At 50.2% G+C, this 17,941-nt stretch overlaps 1 protein-coding gene across 5 annotated transcripts in view; it reads left to right on the top strand.

Annotated features, from left to right (window-relative positions):
• The window catches only part of ADISSP (adipose secreted signaling protein), a 44,965-nt gene that overhangs the window by 16,866 nt on the left and 10,158 nt on the right, over positions 1-17,941 (top strand). For 3 of the 5 annotated variants that reach the window (XM_066632172.1, XM_066632173.1, XM_066632176.1), the window contains 3 exons: positions 2,442-2,544; positions 8,216-8,358; positions 14,319-14,457. In XM_066632172.1, coding sequence (XP_066488269.1) covers positions 2,526-2,544; positions 8,216-8,358; positions 14,319-14,457 — 301 coding nt within the window. In that variant the 5' untranslated portion in view covers positions 2,442-2,525. The remainder of the gene's footprint in view (positions 1-2,441; positions 2,545-8,215; positions 8,359-14,318; positions 14,458-17,941) is intronic. The other 2 variants (XM_066632171.1, XM_066632174.1) reach the window with 1 other exon arrangement.

Raw genomic sequence — 17,941 nt, 5'->3', positions numbered from 1 at the left:
TTCACTGCCAGTAGGAAGTGAGAAGGAGCGCATGGGAGGGAGAGGGCCTCCCAGGGCTCACCTGGCTTGGCATTGCCTTTGAGTCTACCCACCGTCTCATTGTTTTTGAGTCTCTTCTGGGTCAGATGGTCTTGTTGTTCTCAGTACAATCCTTTCTCTTTGTCTTTTGCTTTTCGTGGTATGTGACGCTTTGGAAAGTTTGAGCTGGAATCTGAAGAATCTGCAAGCGGCAGATTCTTGGCAGAGTAAAACGCTCTCTTGCCTGCAGGCTCCCTTGCGGCAGGGCTTTCCTGAAAGGGGAGAAAAGACTTGAGGAACAGGGAAACAATGGACTCATGCCTTCTTAGAAGGAAAGGGAAGAAGTAGGGAAGGCCGCTTTGTGGGTACAAGGTGGCCAGGAATAAAAGGCAGACTGGTATGTCCCAAGCGAGCCTGTTGAGTCTTCAGTGGTGATTGTGCTTGATGCTTTCCGAACGTCACTGGGTGTGTTCCTGCCGGGTTGTGTTGTGTGTCTTGCTCCCCATTTTTCTTTCTGGCTCTGTTATTGCTGCCCAATTCTCATGCATGATAGTCTTTTTCTCTAGAAGTGGGGAAGAGTTGAAAACTTCAAACAGCCTTCTGTTTTCATATCTGGCACTACTTTCCGCAGTTACTGCGCATGTGTTTTGACGCCTAGCAGATGTGCAAGAAAAGGTGCAAATGAGATTCTTGTTCTGGGGTGAGGATGGCACCCAGGTGTCATTGGAGAGCCTTTCAATTTGAGGGAGTGGGGGTAGGTGTGGAAAACACTTGCTCTTCTGAGAAGTAGGGAGGTGTCTTGTCACTTGAGGTTCTTCTCACCAGTGTTCAAAAACATGTTACATTCTGCAGTGGTGTTTTCAAGAAATGTCTTACAAATGTCACTGTTTTAATGACAAAACCTAATGGGCAAAACCAACCCAAACGACAGGCAGTTTGTCAACCTATTTGGAGACCAGGAGCAAGTAATAAAGCAAACTCTGCATCTGGCAGGTCAAAATCTGTCCCTGCAAGAAGGCCTTTGGACAGTGGTAAGATGTCACTGAGAAGGAGCTCCTTCAGAACACTACGGGCAGCCACACCTTGGCATGGCTACAGGGAGAGCGTCTCCCACTCCTCATTTTGCATAGGGAGTATTCATTGCACAGCAGAGGTGGGGTTGGAGTTTTACACAAGCGTTGGTATAGATCTCACTGGCAGTAAAAAGTGACAGAGTATAACTGCAGTAAAATACAAGTAGTTGAATAGAAGGCTTAAGAGGAAAGATTCCTAAGAGGTAGAGAGCAAGACTTGTGACTCTGGATGGAACCATTTATGGTATTGAGCCACTTCTTCACAAGCATGGGGCATATCAGTTCTGCAGTGGCCCTAGGTCATCATCCTTTCCCTTGTTTTCTTCGGGCATTTGTTGCTTGATGGTTAAAAAGATGGTTTTGTTTTCCTCCCTCCGTAATGGTTTCAAATTCATCCATCTCCTTTTGCCCTCCCTCCCAACAGACAGTGCCCCTCCTTGCTTCATCACAAAGGTGTGTTGAATGTATCTGGACTGTACCACTTTAGATTGTGGTGGGGGCAGCAGTGGCACTTGTGTGACTGAATGCATCTCTGTAAGAAAAATGTCTTGCACATAGAAAGCTAGCCCATCGGGGGGAAAAGGCTGGGCCTGAATTATTTCCCTGACAAGCTAGTTTCTGTGTGCAGGAATGGTTGGCCTGTGCAGAAGCGCACTACCTCTCTGAGAGCTAATGCCAAGCGCTGTACAACAGGGACTGTAGCAGATGACCCCCTTGCAGCCCTTGGCCAACTGCAGTGCTGTAATGTGCAACTCAGTGCTGCATGTGATGATGATTAATGACTCTCCACTCCTCCATTTAAAGGAGCAACAGCTTGCATTTTTCTGGGTGTATTTACAGTTGTTGAGGCTCCCTTTGTTATGGCCTGTCAGCACCCAAGACTAGCTCAGGCCATGGTGATGGTAAGTCCAAATGGCCCCCGCCTGCCCAGGTAACGCAGGCCCAGCGTGCTAGGCAATTCACCTGTGCTGGCCCCATTGCAGTGAACAGGAGTGGCCCAAGGGCACTACTGTACTTCCACGCAGCTCACATCCATCTTGTTGGGAGGGCTGCACCCCTTTGCTCCGGGTGGAAGGCAGACAGCTCTGTGTGGCACTGCTCACATTGCACACTCCAGTGTTTGTATTCCTGATCGACTCCCTTCTGTGCACCTTTAATCATACTCCTCAATGTAGCTGTCCTTAAAATGTGAAGGTGGGCTTGGGATGAGTGCTTTGGATGTGTCAGTCCTTAAGACCCAGGGGGAGCATTGGGAACTTCTTGAGGGGAGGGGAAAGTATGCTGCTTGGAAAGTCTCACTGTGCCCCCTTTCTCTCCTTCCCTCTCCCTGCATTCGTCCTCCTTTTTAAGACAGCCTGCTGCATTGCTGAGGATGGTCTCTTGCTAAGCAGGCCGAAGTTCAACCAAGCACCAGAGAAGCTCTCAGCAGGACAAATGGCGACAGCAAACAAGGGTGAGTGGCAAGAGTGGTGTGGTACCCAAGTGTATGCCTGGGTGCCTGTCGCTATGGTGACCCAAGCATCCTGCGCTGCCCCTCACGTTTCTGTATCGCAGCAGGCTGATCCCATAGGTTCGACCTGCAGTTGGCAGCTTTTTCTGCTCCAGAGTTAGCCTCTTCGAACACAAGATTTGTCCTGCTGGTGAACCGCAGCACTCATCTACTATCCAGCCCAGAGTTGCTGGAGAGTCACAAGCAGGTGCAAGGATCGTGGTCAGTCCTTCATGTTCCTCCTCGTCTGGCATTGTTGTGTGCAACTGTTTTATAGGGACATACTGGTTTAGTTAGCATGTCTCAGGGTGGATGATGCACACAAGACTTCATGAACGTTGTTGAAGACTTTCCTGGACAAACTAGTGGCACTTGCTGCTTTTTGTGTCTAGAACTTCAAACTGTTTTCTGAGTTGGTGGATCCAACTGGGAATGTGCAGAAATAGACCAGTTAAGCAGAAAGTGGAACTGTGAGAGCGCAGAGAGAGACGGGGGAAAAAAACCTCGTTCATTAAAGCAAGTGTTTTTGGATTTCCTTGCCAGCCTGCTATAGCTAAACATTAGAGTAAGAATGGGTGCCAGTGGACTTTGACTGCAGAAGCTTGGGTTTAAATCCCCACAATGCATAGCACACTAGTTGATATTGAGCAAGAAGCTGCCCCTCAGTTTAGCCTACCTCACAGGGTTGTAAGAGGATTAAGGGACTTAGGGGTCACCCCATTTTAAGGTGATAAGAATGTGATCAATGGACTCTGCAGGAGGCAGGCTCTCCTGCCCTTTTGTAAAGAAATCTGAGGCTGTTCTGGGCCCTGTTGTTGGTGGTCCACCTTTTAATCTTTCCCCTTTTAATCTTCCTGTCTGCTCCCCTCCTATTCTGCCTTATTGGGTGTCGGGTTGAATTACCGTATTTATCGGCGTATAACACGCACTTTTTCCCCCTGAAAATAGGGGGCAAATGATGTATGCGTGTTATACGCCGATGTCCAGGGAACGGAATCCTCTTTAAGGGATCCCGTTCCCAATAGTGCCTAGCGGCGGCGCAGCGTCGTGACGTGATGTCAGCGCTGCGCCCGCCGCATATTATCACAGCCGCTGGCAGCCGATGTCCAGGGAACGGAATCCTCTTTAAGGGATCCCGTTCCCAATAGTGCCTAGCGGCGGCGCAGCGTCGTGACGTGATGTCAGCGCTGCGCCCGCCGCATATTATCACAGCCGCTGGCAGCTGATGAATATGGTAAGTGGAGACCCTTTCTTTGGGGAGGGGAGGGGGAGGGATTGAGGTGAGGTGGGGTGGGGTGGGGTGGGGGAAGAGATGGAGGTGAGGTGGGGTGGGGGCAAAGAAATACTTATTTTTTTCCTGAAATTTCCCTCTTAAAATGAAGATGCGTGTTATACGCCTGTGCGTGTTATACGCCGATAAATACGGTAAGTCAAGATCTCTCCCTCTGTCTCCTTTCCTTTTTGTGTCCTGCTCATCAAGACTTTCTGGAAAGGTGAGTCGACCCACCCTGCAAGGGAGACGAGAAGAAGCCTGGACAGGAGGAGAGACAAAGAGAGACAGCAGAGACTGCTGTCCAAAGAGAGACAGCAGAGGCCCCTTTGCAGAGCCTCTTGGTGCTCTCATTTTGTACGGGCTGCCTTTGTGTCTCTGCTGTTCTACAGCAAATGACCTTAACATAAGGTTGTGCGGTGTATTTGTGGCTTGGACTGGGGAGAGCCACTTAGCCCAAAAATCTGCGACAGGAAAGGCCAGCAGTAAACGACTTTGCTTCTGTACTGTGTGTGCAGTGATGGCGAGGAGTAGACCCAGAAAGCTGTGTGGAAGTGAAGCACTTCACTAGTGGAGTAATGAGCTGCTGTGCGACTTCAGGAGTGGAGTTGCACCCTCCCATTCTTCCCCTGCCCCCGAGGTTCTGTTGGAATGTGTGATATCACAAATGAGAGAAAATGTCAGGCTTTGGCCTTGGATACCAGAGTTGGTGCTTATTTTACATAGGTCTTGAACCGATTCATGTCCTGCCCTTCGTTAGCAATACTGGTCCAAACTGCACACGTCGGTGGCCACTTGCTTAGCTCTTGAAGGGGAGACCCTGGCAGAGGATTGCAGTGTGTGGGCAGGTTGCTGTGAGAATAGGTGCTGCGGGATGAAGGGGTACAAGGCACGCACCCCTGTAAGTGTGTGTGCCTCTAGGCTTGCATCAGAAGGTGCTTGTGCAAACACAGGCAGCTTCTCTAGAAGAGGCCTTTGTGTCTCCAGGCAGCTCCTGCTGGTGCTGTAGCTTCTGAAGAAGGGAGTGCTCCACCCTGCCCTGAGAGCAGGAATCGCCAGCCAGCAGCTGTGCACTGTTGCTCCCAGGCACGAGTGCTGCCGCTTTGCCTGAACCTGCCCGATTCCTAAATTGGAGGAGCACCTGCTCCACGCCCGCCAGGTGCTCAGTGACATTTTGCCCCAAGCCTTCAGCATCTCCTCTTAGAATTATGGTGAGAGGAGCTGATCTGGACTGTGCTGGTGTCTTGTGGGTCAGGCAAGGGTGTCCTTTGAATTGGTCTGAGTCGGAAGGGCTGCTCCTTGGCCCCTGGCACCTCCTCGTGTCCTGAGTGCAACGTGCAGCCATTGTGCGGGCTTCCAAAGCATCCTCGTGCATGCTTTCCATCTCCGGACTTCCCTGGGTGCCTACATGCAAGGAGCCACCTCCTGTGCCCTGCCCACCCAGCCAGGGGTCCTTCCACAGCAGGCCAGTTAGCCTCTGAAATGCCTCACGACTCCCCCTTTTGTCCTGCAACAGGCAAATGTGGGTGACTGCCTCAGAAATCCCCTAGAATGGTGTAAGGAGTATCCAGGGTGGAACCGACTGATCTTTCCCCACAGGAGCAGCTGAGGCTTGGAGTGCTGGGAAAAGATTCCTTCCAACCTTCCCCTGCACCCCATGGGGGCGAGGTTGTCTCTTCCTCCTCAGTCTCTAGGGGACTAGGCCTGTCACCACACGCCGGTGTGTTCTCCTTTGTAATAGTCGCAGCTGGTGCCTGTTGATAGCAGCTCGGCATTGTGAGAAGAGCCTTTTGAATGGCAGCGCCCTGGTGTCTGCTCTACAAGTGCTCTCCCCCCTCACATCCTGGCTCTTGTTCAGAACAGGGAGAAGCACCAGGGTCTGTCTGCTTGGCTTCTACCCTTGTGCAGACCAGAATTCCGCCAAGGCAGACCTGGGGAAGGGAGCAGATTAGGGTGCACAAATGCTGGTCTAAAGGTTTTGTTCACAGACCCCCTCCCCAATCAGCAATCCAAGCCAGAGAGGTGTGTTGCATTAGTGCCTTCTACATGGATCTCCAGAATTCTAATTAGCTACTGTGCCCAAAAGTGGGAATTAAGAAAATTATATTTCAAAATCTAGAAAACCCTGTAATCCTAGACTTATAAAAAAGCCTTTCTCTTTGGGATTTATAGAATGCTTGCTGTTTCTTTTTAAAAACAAATGTGGTGGAAAGCTTGACTCTTTAAAGAGCAGTCTGCCCTCCCCCATTTGTAGTAGTCTGCCCTCCCCCCATTCACAGCAGGATTTTGCCACTGAAAACGGATGGCCTGAGCCATCTTGAAGTATTCAGAAGTGAGTTCAAACTCTGCGCCACTTCACTGCTGCTGCAATGCGCACCCCCCCACACACACATACATGCACAGCCGCCAAAGGCACTTGAAAGCCTGAGAGAGGTTCCTGTCTCTCCGGCCTTCCCAGAGTTTCTTAGATGTTACTAGCATTTTCTGTGAATGGACAGGAGGGGCAAACAGTGTGTGGCAAACTGGCAGGAAGGAACTGGCAAACGGACAAGCACTGCAAGAGTTAGGGCACAATCTTAACTAACTTTCCAGCACTGAGGTTAGGACAACGCAACTCCGAGATAAGGGAACAAACATTGCCTTGCCTCGAAGAGGCCTTCATGACTGCCCCCCAGCTGCAGGATCCAGCACATGGCCCATTGGCACAGCTATGCCAGTGCTGGAAAGTTGGTTGGGATTGCGCCCAGGGAAGGGTGGTGGCTGTGCTGCTTATCAAGGTACTCCGAGCTCCAGAATCTACAGAAGCTAATATGAACCAGGTTTCCAGAGTGTGTGAAAGAACAGACACTGGATGCCAGGGACGGGGAACGGTGTCTGTGGGACGCGCCTCTCTAATGTCTGTGCTGCCTTGTCAGGCCATAAATACAAGCCAGGCAGCCAGAAGTGCAAGGAACTAAACAAGAACAGCAGCTACCCCCAAAAGTTGTCAAACAGGCAGGGATTTTTGCAGAGAGGGGAAGGCAGGCCTGTGGTACAAGCTTCTCAAATCAGGTTGCATCATATGCGCAGCCTACATACAAATTCAAGTGTACATGCTCAGAAAAAAGACAGTTTAAAGAGTTTGGGTGATTCTGCATGCTCAGTGCAGAGTTCCACTCGCTCTGCGTGAGATGAATGAATCTGTTGGTCCTTCAGTCATCTCAGTTCCTGTGTGTGCCTCATAGTATGATTTTAGTTTTTAAAGAGGCAGTGCATATTTTGGGGGTTTGAGGGTAAATTTTGATATGCGATTTTCGCCTTGCGTGTTGACTTCAGAACCCAACCCTTGCAGAAGATGCAGCCTGACTGTACTAGGCCCAAAGAAATTATGCTTGGACCTGCACAAAGGTGTGGGGAGGCGGGAGCAACCCTTAGGTGTTCCAGCTTCCAAGCCATGTAGCACTCTACAGGTAAGTTCCCAGCTCCATGTAGGAACCAACCAGAGTGGCTGCATCTATAATAATGCATCTATTGGCCTGTCCCTGGCAGTGGCATTTTGCAGCTAGTTGAAAGTTCCTCACAATTCTTAACTCAGCTGAGACCAAAAGACTGGTCTGTTCCTTCTGCTGTCGCTTAAGTCCGAGTGATGCAACCCGTTCATAGAGGCCTCATTCACAAGAACAACGGAGGAGATGCCAAAATGGTTTGGACTGCACCACCCCAAAGTTCAAGCACTAGCAAATTCTTCCATGTTTGAGGCAGATTTTGGGAGGGGGGGGTGGGAGATAAGTAATATACTTGGCATAGAAATAGTGTCTGGAATTAACTGCTGCAATATTGGGTGATCAGAGGGTGATTAACTGCACTCAAGCAGGCGGTGGCCAGTGGCCATTTGCCTTGATAGTTAATGGAAGCTCTGTGTTCATAAGCACTATGCATCTGAATGTCATTTTCTGGGGGAGGGGCAGTGTGGGAGGATGCTGTTGCCTTCACATGTAGCTTGTGGCATTCCTGGAAGAATCTGCTTGGGCAAAGAGGCCACTGGGGCGTAACACTGGCCTGCCATGGTCTGAGCCAGCAGGACCACTCCTGTACCCCCTTTGTGCCTGGCAGACAGACACCTCGGTTTCTGGAGAGAGGGGCTTCTCTTTAACTGGCTCCGTGAGGGAGCATTCCATGCTGCAGGCAATCCTGCAGGTTCTATCTCCACTGAGCAAGCGCATGAGTTTGCATCTCCTGGTTCCCCTGGAGCAGCATCAGCTGTTGCTCTCCTGCTTCCGATTCCTGGATCGCATACTGGTTCTCCTGCCCTGCCACTGAGGGGGGCTGTCTGAAGCCTGGCAATGGGGGCTAACTTGTGTTTGCTTTCTGCTTTTCCTCCTCAAGGCACCAAGTCCAAAGTGTCGGGTGTGCGCTTTGCCCCGACCCAGACAGTGGAGGGACCGTCCAGCCACGTCCACTTTGATGAGAAGCTACATGACTCAGTGGTCATGGTCAGCCAGGAGAAAGATGGAAATTTTCTGGTGAAGGTAAGAGCTGTGCACCTGGTCTTGTGCATGTTTAGTTAGACACTAGTCCTGCTGCGTTAGGTGGAGTTGACCCCCAGGTGAGCAGATGTGGGAGAGTGGGGCGGGGAAGAGGAGGGCTCATGTAAACTCTTATTAAGGCAAGTGCGATGTCTTCAGGGCTTTGGTGCCAAGAGAGGCATGTGGATTGTTGGCCCCTGGGTCCAGCTTGCCCAGCATTGCTTGCTCTGATTGGCCATGATTCTTCTGGCCCTTGGGGAGACAGAGACCTTTCCTGTGTCCTTCTGCAAACCCTGGCCACCAGATCTGCGTTGCTGGTGGACCTCCTGCATGCAAGTGTCTGCTCTGCCTCTGAGCTGTGCTCCCTCTCTAGATCAGGGATGGCCTCCTTCATCCTCTAGCAGGGGGTGACCTGGCTGCTGCCCTGTGACAGATTCGTGCTAGAAGTCCTGGCAGCCAGGCAGTCTTGGCTGGGTGACTCTGGCTGTTCCTCCCTCTGTTGCAGGTGCCAGTGTCTGTGCCAAGGAAAAAAGGCAATCTGTGACCTGCAAAATGTGCAAATGAAGCGCCTTTGCATGGGCTTGCTTATTTTGCATAACTTATTTGGCTACTCGGGTAGGTGGGGCAGTAAAGCCCTTCCCTGCTGGAAACCCCACCAATACTTGCCTGCATGTTCTTGAGCCCTAAAACTACAACTCTTAAAACACTGGATGCTATTCCAGATACTGGCCTTTATATCCCTTATTTCATCTTAAGAACTGTGCCCAGCCCTGGTCAGCAGCTTTCAAGAACCCCTTCCACCTGAGGTTCCTTCTGTCTAGTTGTTTTTCTTGCTCCCAACAGCAGAGTTCCTTCCTATAGAAAATAAATGACTTCTTTTGAGGAATCTTTCCACAGGAAACGGGATCTCTCCCCTTGTCCAGACCCACCCTGATGATCGCAGCAGTGTGTTGAAATTAGCAAGTTCTCCCTATAGCTCAGGGAATTGCTGGTCTTAATTCACTTCTTTCCTTGACTCTTGGAGGCCACCCAAGTGTGGAATCGGGTCGGATTTGCACTGCGGCTTACTTGCTGGTGACTCGCTCCTGACCCAAATTAGCCACAGTCTACTAGAACTACTGGCTTTCATATCCTGCCTTAGTTAAGTGATTGGGATCCATGTGGGTGTCTGTTCCAAGCAGGGGAAATCTTCCAGTCTAGAATTAATCCTGGCATCTCTGTGAATAGGTATCTGTTTGTTCATTATAGTGTGTAAATACTCAATTACACCCTATAATGTGTAATACTGTGTGTTTACAATTGTGATGATACAGTTACAGTGTATCATCAAATAGAACAGGGTTTGGCTTTTTGTGGTGTGAGAACCACCATTTACTTGTACATGCACACATGTATAACCAGCTGGAAGAGATGCTGCTGCACATTGGCACATCCTCGGTTCAGATCTTAAGAACACAAGAAGAGCCCCGCTGGATTAGGTCGAAGACTCATCTAATCCACCTTCCTGTATCTCTTAGTGGCCTACCAGATCCCTCAGGGAGCATGCAAGACAATAAGAGACCTACATCTCTTTGACACTCCCTCTCATCTGGCATTCAGAAGAAGCTATATCTAAAACCAGGTGGTTGCACTTGCACATCATGGCTTGTAGCCTTAGATGGACTTCTTTTCCAGACATTTGTCCAATTCCCTTTTAAAGGCATCTAGGCCAGGTACCATCTCCATAACCTGTGGCAAGGAGTTCCACAGGCTAATTACATGCTGGGTAAAGAAATATTTTTTTGTCTGTCCTAACACTCACAACACTCGATTTTAGTGGATGTTCCCTGGTTCTGGTGCTGTGTGAGAGGGAAAAGAACATGGGGCGTGGATCCAGCAAAGCCACCTCTCTGCCTGATGCTGCCTTGTCATCTGTCTAACCCAGTACTGTCTGCTTTGGCTTGCAGCGTCTCCATCAAGAGCTCAGGCAGAACGGCACCTTTCCCAGCCTAGCTGCTGTCCACCCCACTGGGCCCTGAGGGTTGCCTACACAGACATTCTGGGTGGCTTCCTTCCGATCACAGGACTTACTTTGCCGATAACTCTGTGCTGGCAGATTTGCAGATCTCTAGGAAATGTAGCACGTCATTTCTATTTGGCGTTTTGCTTGTGTGGGCTGCTGCAATTGTCCAACTTGTTTCTTTTCAGCTGTTAAATGGAAGTTGGATATTTTATGGTCTTCAGAATGCTGAATTTCTAAAAGCTGTGGAAGAGGATTGTGCAGAAGTGAGGAGCATGTATGTGTGTCACCCAGCAAAAGGAAGCCCTGGCTCTCTTGGGTTGAGAGTCTCAGAGAGGCTCCAAGTGTGAGCGTCAACAGGGGCATGTTTCCTGCCATTTACAGAGTTTAAGTAGCGTTGCCCTTAAGGGGGGGGGGCAAACCTGAGCCCCAGCACCTCTCTCTTTCATGGAATGGGCATGCTCTGCTCTGCTAGGCGAGACCATCTTGATCTGTGCGGGGTCCATGCCAAGCCTAATTACTTCTGGCATTTGGGACATAAAGACCAATTATCCAGATTTCATTCCGGTAACAGCCTGATTACAGCAGCCGTTTCCGCCTCTGCGTTCTTGATGCTTCTCTTGCTGAGCATAAAATCAACAGGGTGGAAAAGAGAGAAATTGCAGCCCATTTATATTTAGCGCCTTCCTGGCTTTTTGTGCTGCTGTGGGAGTTGCTGAAGCAGGGGGAATGTGTTTGGTTTTTTAAGGGAGAGAGCTTAATGTCCCTCCTCTCTGCCCCCAAAGCAGCAACTGTTACCCTGCACATGCCCGATCTCATCTGATCTGGGAAGCTAAGCAGGGTCAGGCCTGGTTAGTACTTGGATGGGAGACAGCCTGGGAATACCGGGTGCTGTAGGCTTATACCATAGTCTTTCGAGACTGAAGGTCGCCAACCATAAAGTGCTTGAAGTTAATTTGCTTCTGTTCAATTTTTAGGGAAAGCAGTTCCCTTCCCTTTCTTTGGCAGTGCTAGATGCCTTTGCAGAGGAGCTGAAATGGGTGTGGACCAAGTTCTGCTGCCGCTGCGCATAAAGAGGCAGGCCGCTGGAGCATGACAACATGTGCATGTGTAGAGCGAAGTGGCCGAGGGGTGGGGCACGCATGCGCTCCCTCGCCCTCACAGGGCTCTTCTGTACTTGATTGCACTGCCAAGTGTGCAAATGAGAAGGGTCACTCTGGTTCTCGGGCTGGTGGCAGAGCCAAGGGCCACTGGGTGGCTGCATCCAGGGAAAAAAAGGGCAAGAGAAAGGCCAGCCTGGTCTTGGCTGCATGCCAGGGTAGAAGCAGCTACAGGGGGAGCTTCTCTTTTCCACCTCCCAGGAAGGTTGAGCACTTTGTTTCAACTTTCCACTTCTGCTTGGGGGCTGTAGAAATGAAGCCAGTCCTGCCAGTCATCAAGCAGAGGAGGAAGGGCTGCTCAGGGCTGCGTGTTGTGTTATTGTTGCCTTGAACACCTCCCTGATGGGAAAGGTGGAATGTGACTGTGAGTCTTGCAAAGTTGATGGGTCCTGAGCAGGGTTTCTTGTGATCACAGCATCCCTTCCACGCATGATTCTTTTGTCTCTCCTTCAGTGAACTGTTTAAACAGACATACGCACACTTCACAAGGATGGCAGAATTCAGTTTTTCCTGGGCACAGAAAGTGGGTTACCTGGGTGTAAATGGCCTTTTAAGTGCATTACTGCTATACTTCCTTGCAGCCTTTGGAGAAAGGTTGCTGAATAGCACAACAGATGTTCTTTTTCCATGAGAGCTCCAAGGAGGAGCACGTTCTCCTTCATTCCTCCTACTTCTGCTGTGACCTCTTGGGATTTCCCAGCTCCGCTTGGGCAGAGACGGTCTTTTCAGGAGCAAAAGATCTGTTTCCACAAAAAGTGTGGAGTGTTGAAGGGGGTGGGAGGACAGAGACGCCTTCCAGTCTCCAGATCGCGTTTGGCCTGTGCCTGTGACTAAGAACTTAAAGCTGAAATGACTGCAGTGATCACAGATGCTGGGAAGGTGGCCAGCCAGTCGCTGCTGCGAATGGACACAGATGCAGGCTGCTGAATGACTGAGGCTTTGCAGCGCGACTGAGTTCCTTCGCTGCTTGTACACTGCAGTATCGAGCGATGACCGGAATGTGCAAAGAGACATCCTGGGTAGAGCACCACAGGCAGGACTTTGGATTTGCTAGGCATTGCTTCGGGCAGTTGAGGTGCTTCGTATGTTCAGTTGCCAGCCATGTCGCAGAAATCCCGGAGGCTCTGTGCATGTGTCAACCAGGCGTTGAACTGGGGGATGCGTGTGAAGAGCTGCCAGTCGCTGTGAGGAGAATGGCTCTTTGGCAGCCAAGAACTGTTAGAGCTGGAGAAGGTTCCCCATCCCATCGGCAACAGCCTCTGGGAGGGATGAAAAGGGGCAGTTGCTCCCCTCCTCTGCAGTATCTCAGGGAGCCACCACTTTAATGATGCTTCGGCGGGACAAAGTTCCAAACAACACAGTCCTGGAACGTTCTGGAATCCCTAGCATGTATTCACTGCTGAAACAGACGCCTGCGTTGGCTCGGTCATGTCGTGAGAATGGATGATGGCCGGATCCCAAAGGATCTCCTCTATGGAGAACTCGTGCAAGGAAAGCGCCCTACAGGTAGACCACAGCTGTGATACAAGGACATCTGCAAGAGGAATCTGAAGGCCTTAGGAGTGGACCTCAACAGGTGGGAAACCCTGGCCTCTGAGCAGCCCGCTTGGAGGCAGGCTGTGCAGCATGGCCTTTCTCAGTTTGAAGAGACACTTGGCCAACAGTCTGAGGCAAAGAGGCAAAGAAGGAAGGCCTGTAGCCAGGGAGACAGACCAGGGACACACTACATTTGCTCCCAGTGTGGAAGGGATTGTCACTCCTGAATCGGCCTGTTCAGCCACACTAGATGCTGTTCCAGAACCACCATTCACAGCGCGATACCATAGTCTTTCGAGACTGAAGGTTGCCAACAGAGTAGAATATTTCCAGGGCTGCTGTTGACAAAAGTAATAAATCATCACCTTAAAAAACGCAACAGATAAATGCACTTGTTGGACATAACTTGCAGTCCATTGACATGCTCTCTGTAGAATCCTGCCATCTGAGTGGAGACTTCACCTCTGTTTTCTCCGATCTCAGCCAGATGTAGGACCAACATTTTCTTGTCAGTTTTCCTCGAGCCTCGGGACAGATGGGTGTCCTCGGCATCCTTGCTTTTTCTAGTCTGCTTGGAACAGTGCGCACCTTCCAGATGGAGCACATATGTTGTGTTGTGCATGTCTTGCTTTCTGCAGTGAGCTGCAATTATTCATGTTCAAGAATGCAGGGACTTGCTTCTTAAGAAGTGCTTCTGATTTCTGAAAGCTTTTCTCAACTATGTCAGTAATTTTTACAGCAGGCCTGTAAGGCCGAAGACCTGCGATATGGAGTGTTTCTCCATGCTGCAGACAGAAGCTGAGAGGGAATGGCTGGCTTGAGGCTAAATTTGAACTGGGGACTCCTTGGTTCACTCTCTTAGGGCCCAATCCTATCCAGCTTTCCAGCGCTGAGGCAGCTGTGCCAACAGGGTGTGAGCTGCAAGGTAAGGGGATGTTTGTTCTCTTACCTCAGACCTGCACTGTGGCTGCTAGAAAGTTGGGTAGGATTGGGCCTTAGGTTGCAATTCTGTACAGACTTGCCTAGGAGTAAGTCCCATTGAACTGGTGAGACTTTTTTCTGAGTAGATCAGCACAGGATTGTGCTGTTAGTTGCTATTCTGTCCCATTGTCCATGGTGTCCCACCATGTGTGTGTTTGTGTGCTCCGTGAAGCGCTGCACCATCATTCACACTCCTGCCCCTTGACATTGCCTCATGTGATTGTGGTGCAGTGTGTTGTTGCAGCACCACAAGTAACTCTGGCTCCATCTATCTCTCTCCTTTGTAGGTGGGGTTCCTGAAGATCCTGCACAAGTACGAAATCAGCTTCGTTCTGCCTTTTGTGCCACAGCTGGGGAAAGAGTTGTGTGCTGCCCCTTTGTCAAACCTTAACCTGAGAGTGATCAGCATTGCACCGGTGCCTGAAGGTAAGGACCCCCCCCCCACCCATGGCCAGCTGCTGTGCAGAGGAGGGCAGCTTCAGTCAATCGTCTGAAGATCAACCTTTCCTTGGCCTCCTACAAGCACTTCTTAAAGGTCTTCAGCAAAAATCATGCAGCCCTTTTCTCTCTTTAAATCTTTTCTTACTCTGTTGTTTTTCTTCTCCCCTCCCTTTTCTTATCTTCCTGCATTCTGTCCAACTATCTGTGTCAATGCATAAATTGTGAATGTCAGTATGGAGTGCTCTTAGATGTGAGTTTCTAGGAAGCATCAACTTGAAATTCAGCTCTCTGATTTGCAAGAGATTTGTGACGTGTTAGAACACGCTAAGATCATCCAACGAGACATGGCCTTCCTCTTAAGAGGTGGCAACGTCCAGTAATGGCTGTACTGTGCTCTGTCTGTCAGTGTGGGGGAAAACCCTGTCTCTAAAGCTGTAGCTGAACTATGTAGAGTAGGACCTGTTGATGGATGGGAGCAGTCAGGTGGCCAGCCTCGCAGGGTAGGGAGCCTTGTTGCACTTGTTTGTCTAGCCATGTGGAATGCAGTGGGGTTTGATTTGGGGAACTACAAACTGGGGCAGTAAAGAAAAAAAGAATCTTGCAGTATTGTCTGGTCTTGTGTGTGGCTAACAGGAACCTCCAGCGTGCTGTGGGCTTTGCTGTGTGTGGAACTCTGCTGAGAGTCTTGGCAGTTGGATGGGCAGCACAGTGCAATAGCTGCTTCTCTATGCAGATCTGTTTGTTTGGGGCAATCTTCCGGGCTACTCTTTTTCTGAGCACGTGCCAAGACTCTCCAAGCCTGAACAACTTGGGGCCAAGATTCCTGAAGGGCCCCTTTGCTTCATGTGTTCTCTCCAGTAAGATCTGGGCTGGAGCTCTCTAGCAGGTCCTGCTGCTCTCTGAGGTTTGATTGGCAGTGAGGTGCAAGGGGACTGCCTTGGTAGAACCCACCTATCACATGGGATTCCCTGCTTCTTTGTGCGTGTTTCACGCCCTTCTTGCAAGTGTTTCACTGGCAGCTGAAGGCCTGGCTCTTCTCCCAGGTGTTTGCTGGCTTGTGACGAAGGGCTGCACTCTCTGTTCTGTGGTTCTTCCTGATATCCAAGTGGAATCTCCTCTCTCGCCCCATAAGCCCATTAGATCTTGTCCTGCTCTCTGGGGCTGCAGAGATACTTTTGCCCTCTTCCATGGGGCAGCTCTTCAGGTTGTCTTGAGACAGCCATTGACAACTAAGCAGTGATCACACCTTTTGCTCCTCTTTCTCTTCCTTGGAACAAACCTTTAAAAGCCCTTATTGTGTTTGCATCTCTTTACACGCCTGGCCAGCCTTGGCTCAGGCTGCGCTTCAGCATTCCTGACACTCTCCCTGCCGGTCTGGGCTACTCATCTGTACTCATTCTTGGGGACCTCTCCTATCATCCATTGTCTGTACACATCCTTTTTTATCTTATCCAGCTGCAGGTCTCACACTGTCAATTCTCCTCTTCTCAAGATGCTCCTAATGACCAAAATGACCTGCTCCCCATGGAAGGAGACCCACTTTGGGGTGTGGGTTTTGAGCAGATGAGAAGAGCGAGTGGTTTGTGTGTTTACTTTCGACTGTCATGGACAAAATGACCTGGGTTTGTATGCTGGCGGTTCTGGGGGTGGTGTCTGTGGCAATTTTTTGACAGACACACACGCCTCTTTCCCAAGGCAGCTGGATGACTGGCACAAGCTGTGCTCAGGTCCTGCAGAATTTGAAATGGCCAGAGCTCCAATGAGTTGTTAATTGCTGGGTTGCTTCTCCACCCCTCCATGTCCCAAGTACTCTGCAAAAGGAGGAGGGGCCCATCTTTGCAATTAGGCAAATTGGGCATTTTGCTCCCTCCATTAGAGTCTGTCTGCTGCTTTGTTCCAGACAATGCAGGGGAATTGCATTGCTTCCTCTTGGGTCCAGATTTTGAAAGCCATCAAGAAATGCTTCCTTTGTGTTCCTGGGAGCTAGGAAGGTGTGGTGGTTGGTGGGGGAGTCACCAAAGCAAAGACTGGCAATTTGGAAAACTTCATCGAGTCCTCAGACCAGCAATTTTCAATAAGAACAGCTCCACTGGATCAGGCCATAGGCCCATCTAGTCCAGCTTCCTGTATCTCACAGCGGCCCACCAAATGCCCCAAGGAGCACACCAGATAACAAGAGACCTCATCCTGGTGCCCTCCCTTGCACCTGGCATTCTGACATAGCCCATTTCTAAAATCAGGAGGTTGCGCATACACATCATGGCTTGTACCCCGTAATGGATTTTTCCTCTAGAAACTTGTCCAATCCCCTTTTAAAGGCATCCAGGCCAGTCACCATTACCACATCCTGTGGCAAGGAGTTCCACAGACCAGCCACATGCTGAGTAAAGAAATATTTTCTTTTGTCTGTCCTAACTCTCCCAACACTCAATTTTAGTGGATGTCCCCTGGTTCTGGTGTTATGTGAGAGTGTAAAGAGCATCTCTCTATCCACTCTGTCCATCCCCTGCATAATTTTGTATGTCTCAATCATGTCCCCCCTCAGGACATGGTTTTTCATCTCACAACACACTGACCTCGATGGTCTTCTCTGGTCTCTGCCTTTTGTGCTGTCACTTCTGGGAAACTCTTCCAGGTTCTGTGGCACTGTTTCTAAGGATGTTGTCTATAGTAACAAATTGTCTATACCTGTGGACCTTTCATGGCACACGGGTTGAAAATTGCTGCTCTAGGGCATGCCACCGCTGGCACCTCTGCTTCTGGTGGAGCAGGCCAGGCTAGGCATCAGGACCAGGTAATGGCAGTGGAACCCACTGGCAGGGAAGCACTGCTCTAGAATACGCATGCGTGTTGGTTTTGCATCTGCAGATGAGGGTGGATGGAGGAGAATCCAGCAGGCTCCAAGCAATTTCAGTGGGGCTTGTGTCGGATTGTGGCCATAATAATTTGCTGCAGAATGGAAGATGTTTCGCTCCCTTGTAAGAATCCTTTCTTTGTATTTATAGTGGTAAGATTTTGACAGCTGGTGCCAGTGTGCCGACTGTCATTCCCCACCCTTCTTCCTTAGCTGCTTTTCCTGGCAGACTCTGCAATGTGGCATTCATCAAACTGCCACTTGGAGTGGTCTGGAAAGGCTCTTCGCTTCCGAGGACGGCAGCAAGGAGTGTCCCTTTAGAGCCACCAACTGCTTCTAAATGCCTGGCGGCTGCTAGGCCGTGGAGTTCTCTGTACGTTTCTCTAAGTGCCCTTCGGAACAGATGGGCTCGCTCTGCCAGCCATTTGGGGTGTGTCTGATAAATAATGGGATGAGGACAGAAGACAGTGAAGTTCAGGTTGTGCATGGTTGGGATGGGAGGAAGGAAGCTGGCAGTGATTGTCCCTAGCAGAATAGCTGTGGGAGGGGCGGGGGAGAAGGCAATTGTCTCACTCTGTGTTTTTGCCCTGGCTGGGCCAGCCAGGGATGTGGGCT

Source organism: Tiliqua scincoides, chromosome 6, assembly GCF_035046505.1.
Source record: "Tiliqua scincoides isolate rTilSci1 chromosome 6, rTilSci1.hap2, whole genome shotgun sequence".
In the NCBI taxonomy this organism is placed as follows: Eukaryota; Metazoa; Chordata; class Lepidosauria; order Squamata; family Scincidae; genus Tiliqua; species Tiliqua scincoides.
The sequence above is the reverse complement of the archived record's forward strand: the minus strand, read 5'-3'. Positions and strand labels throughout refer to the sequence as shown.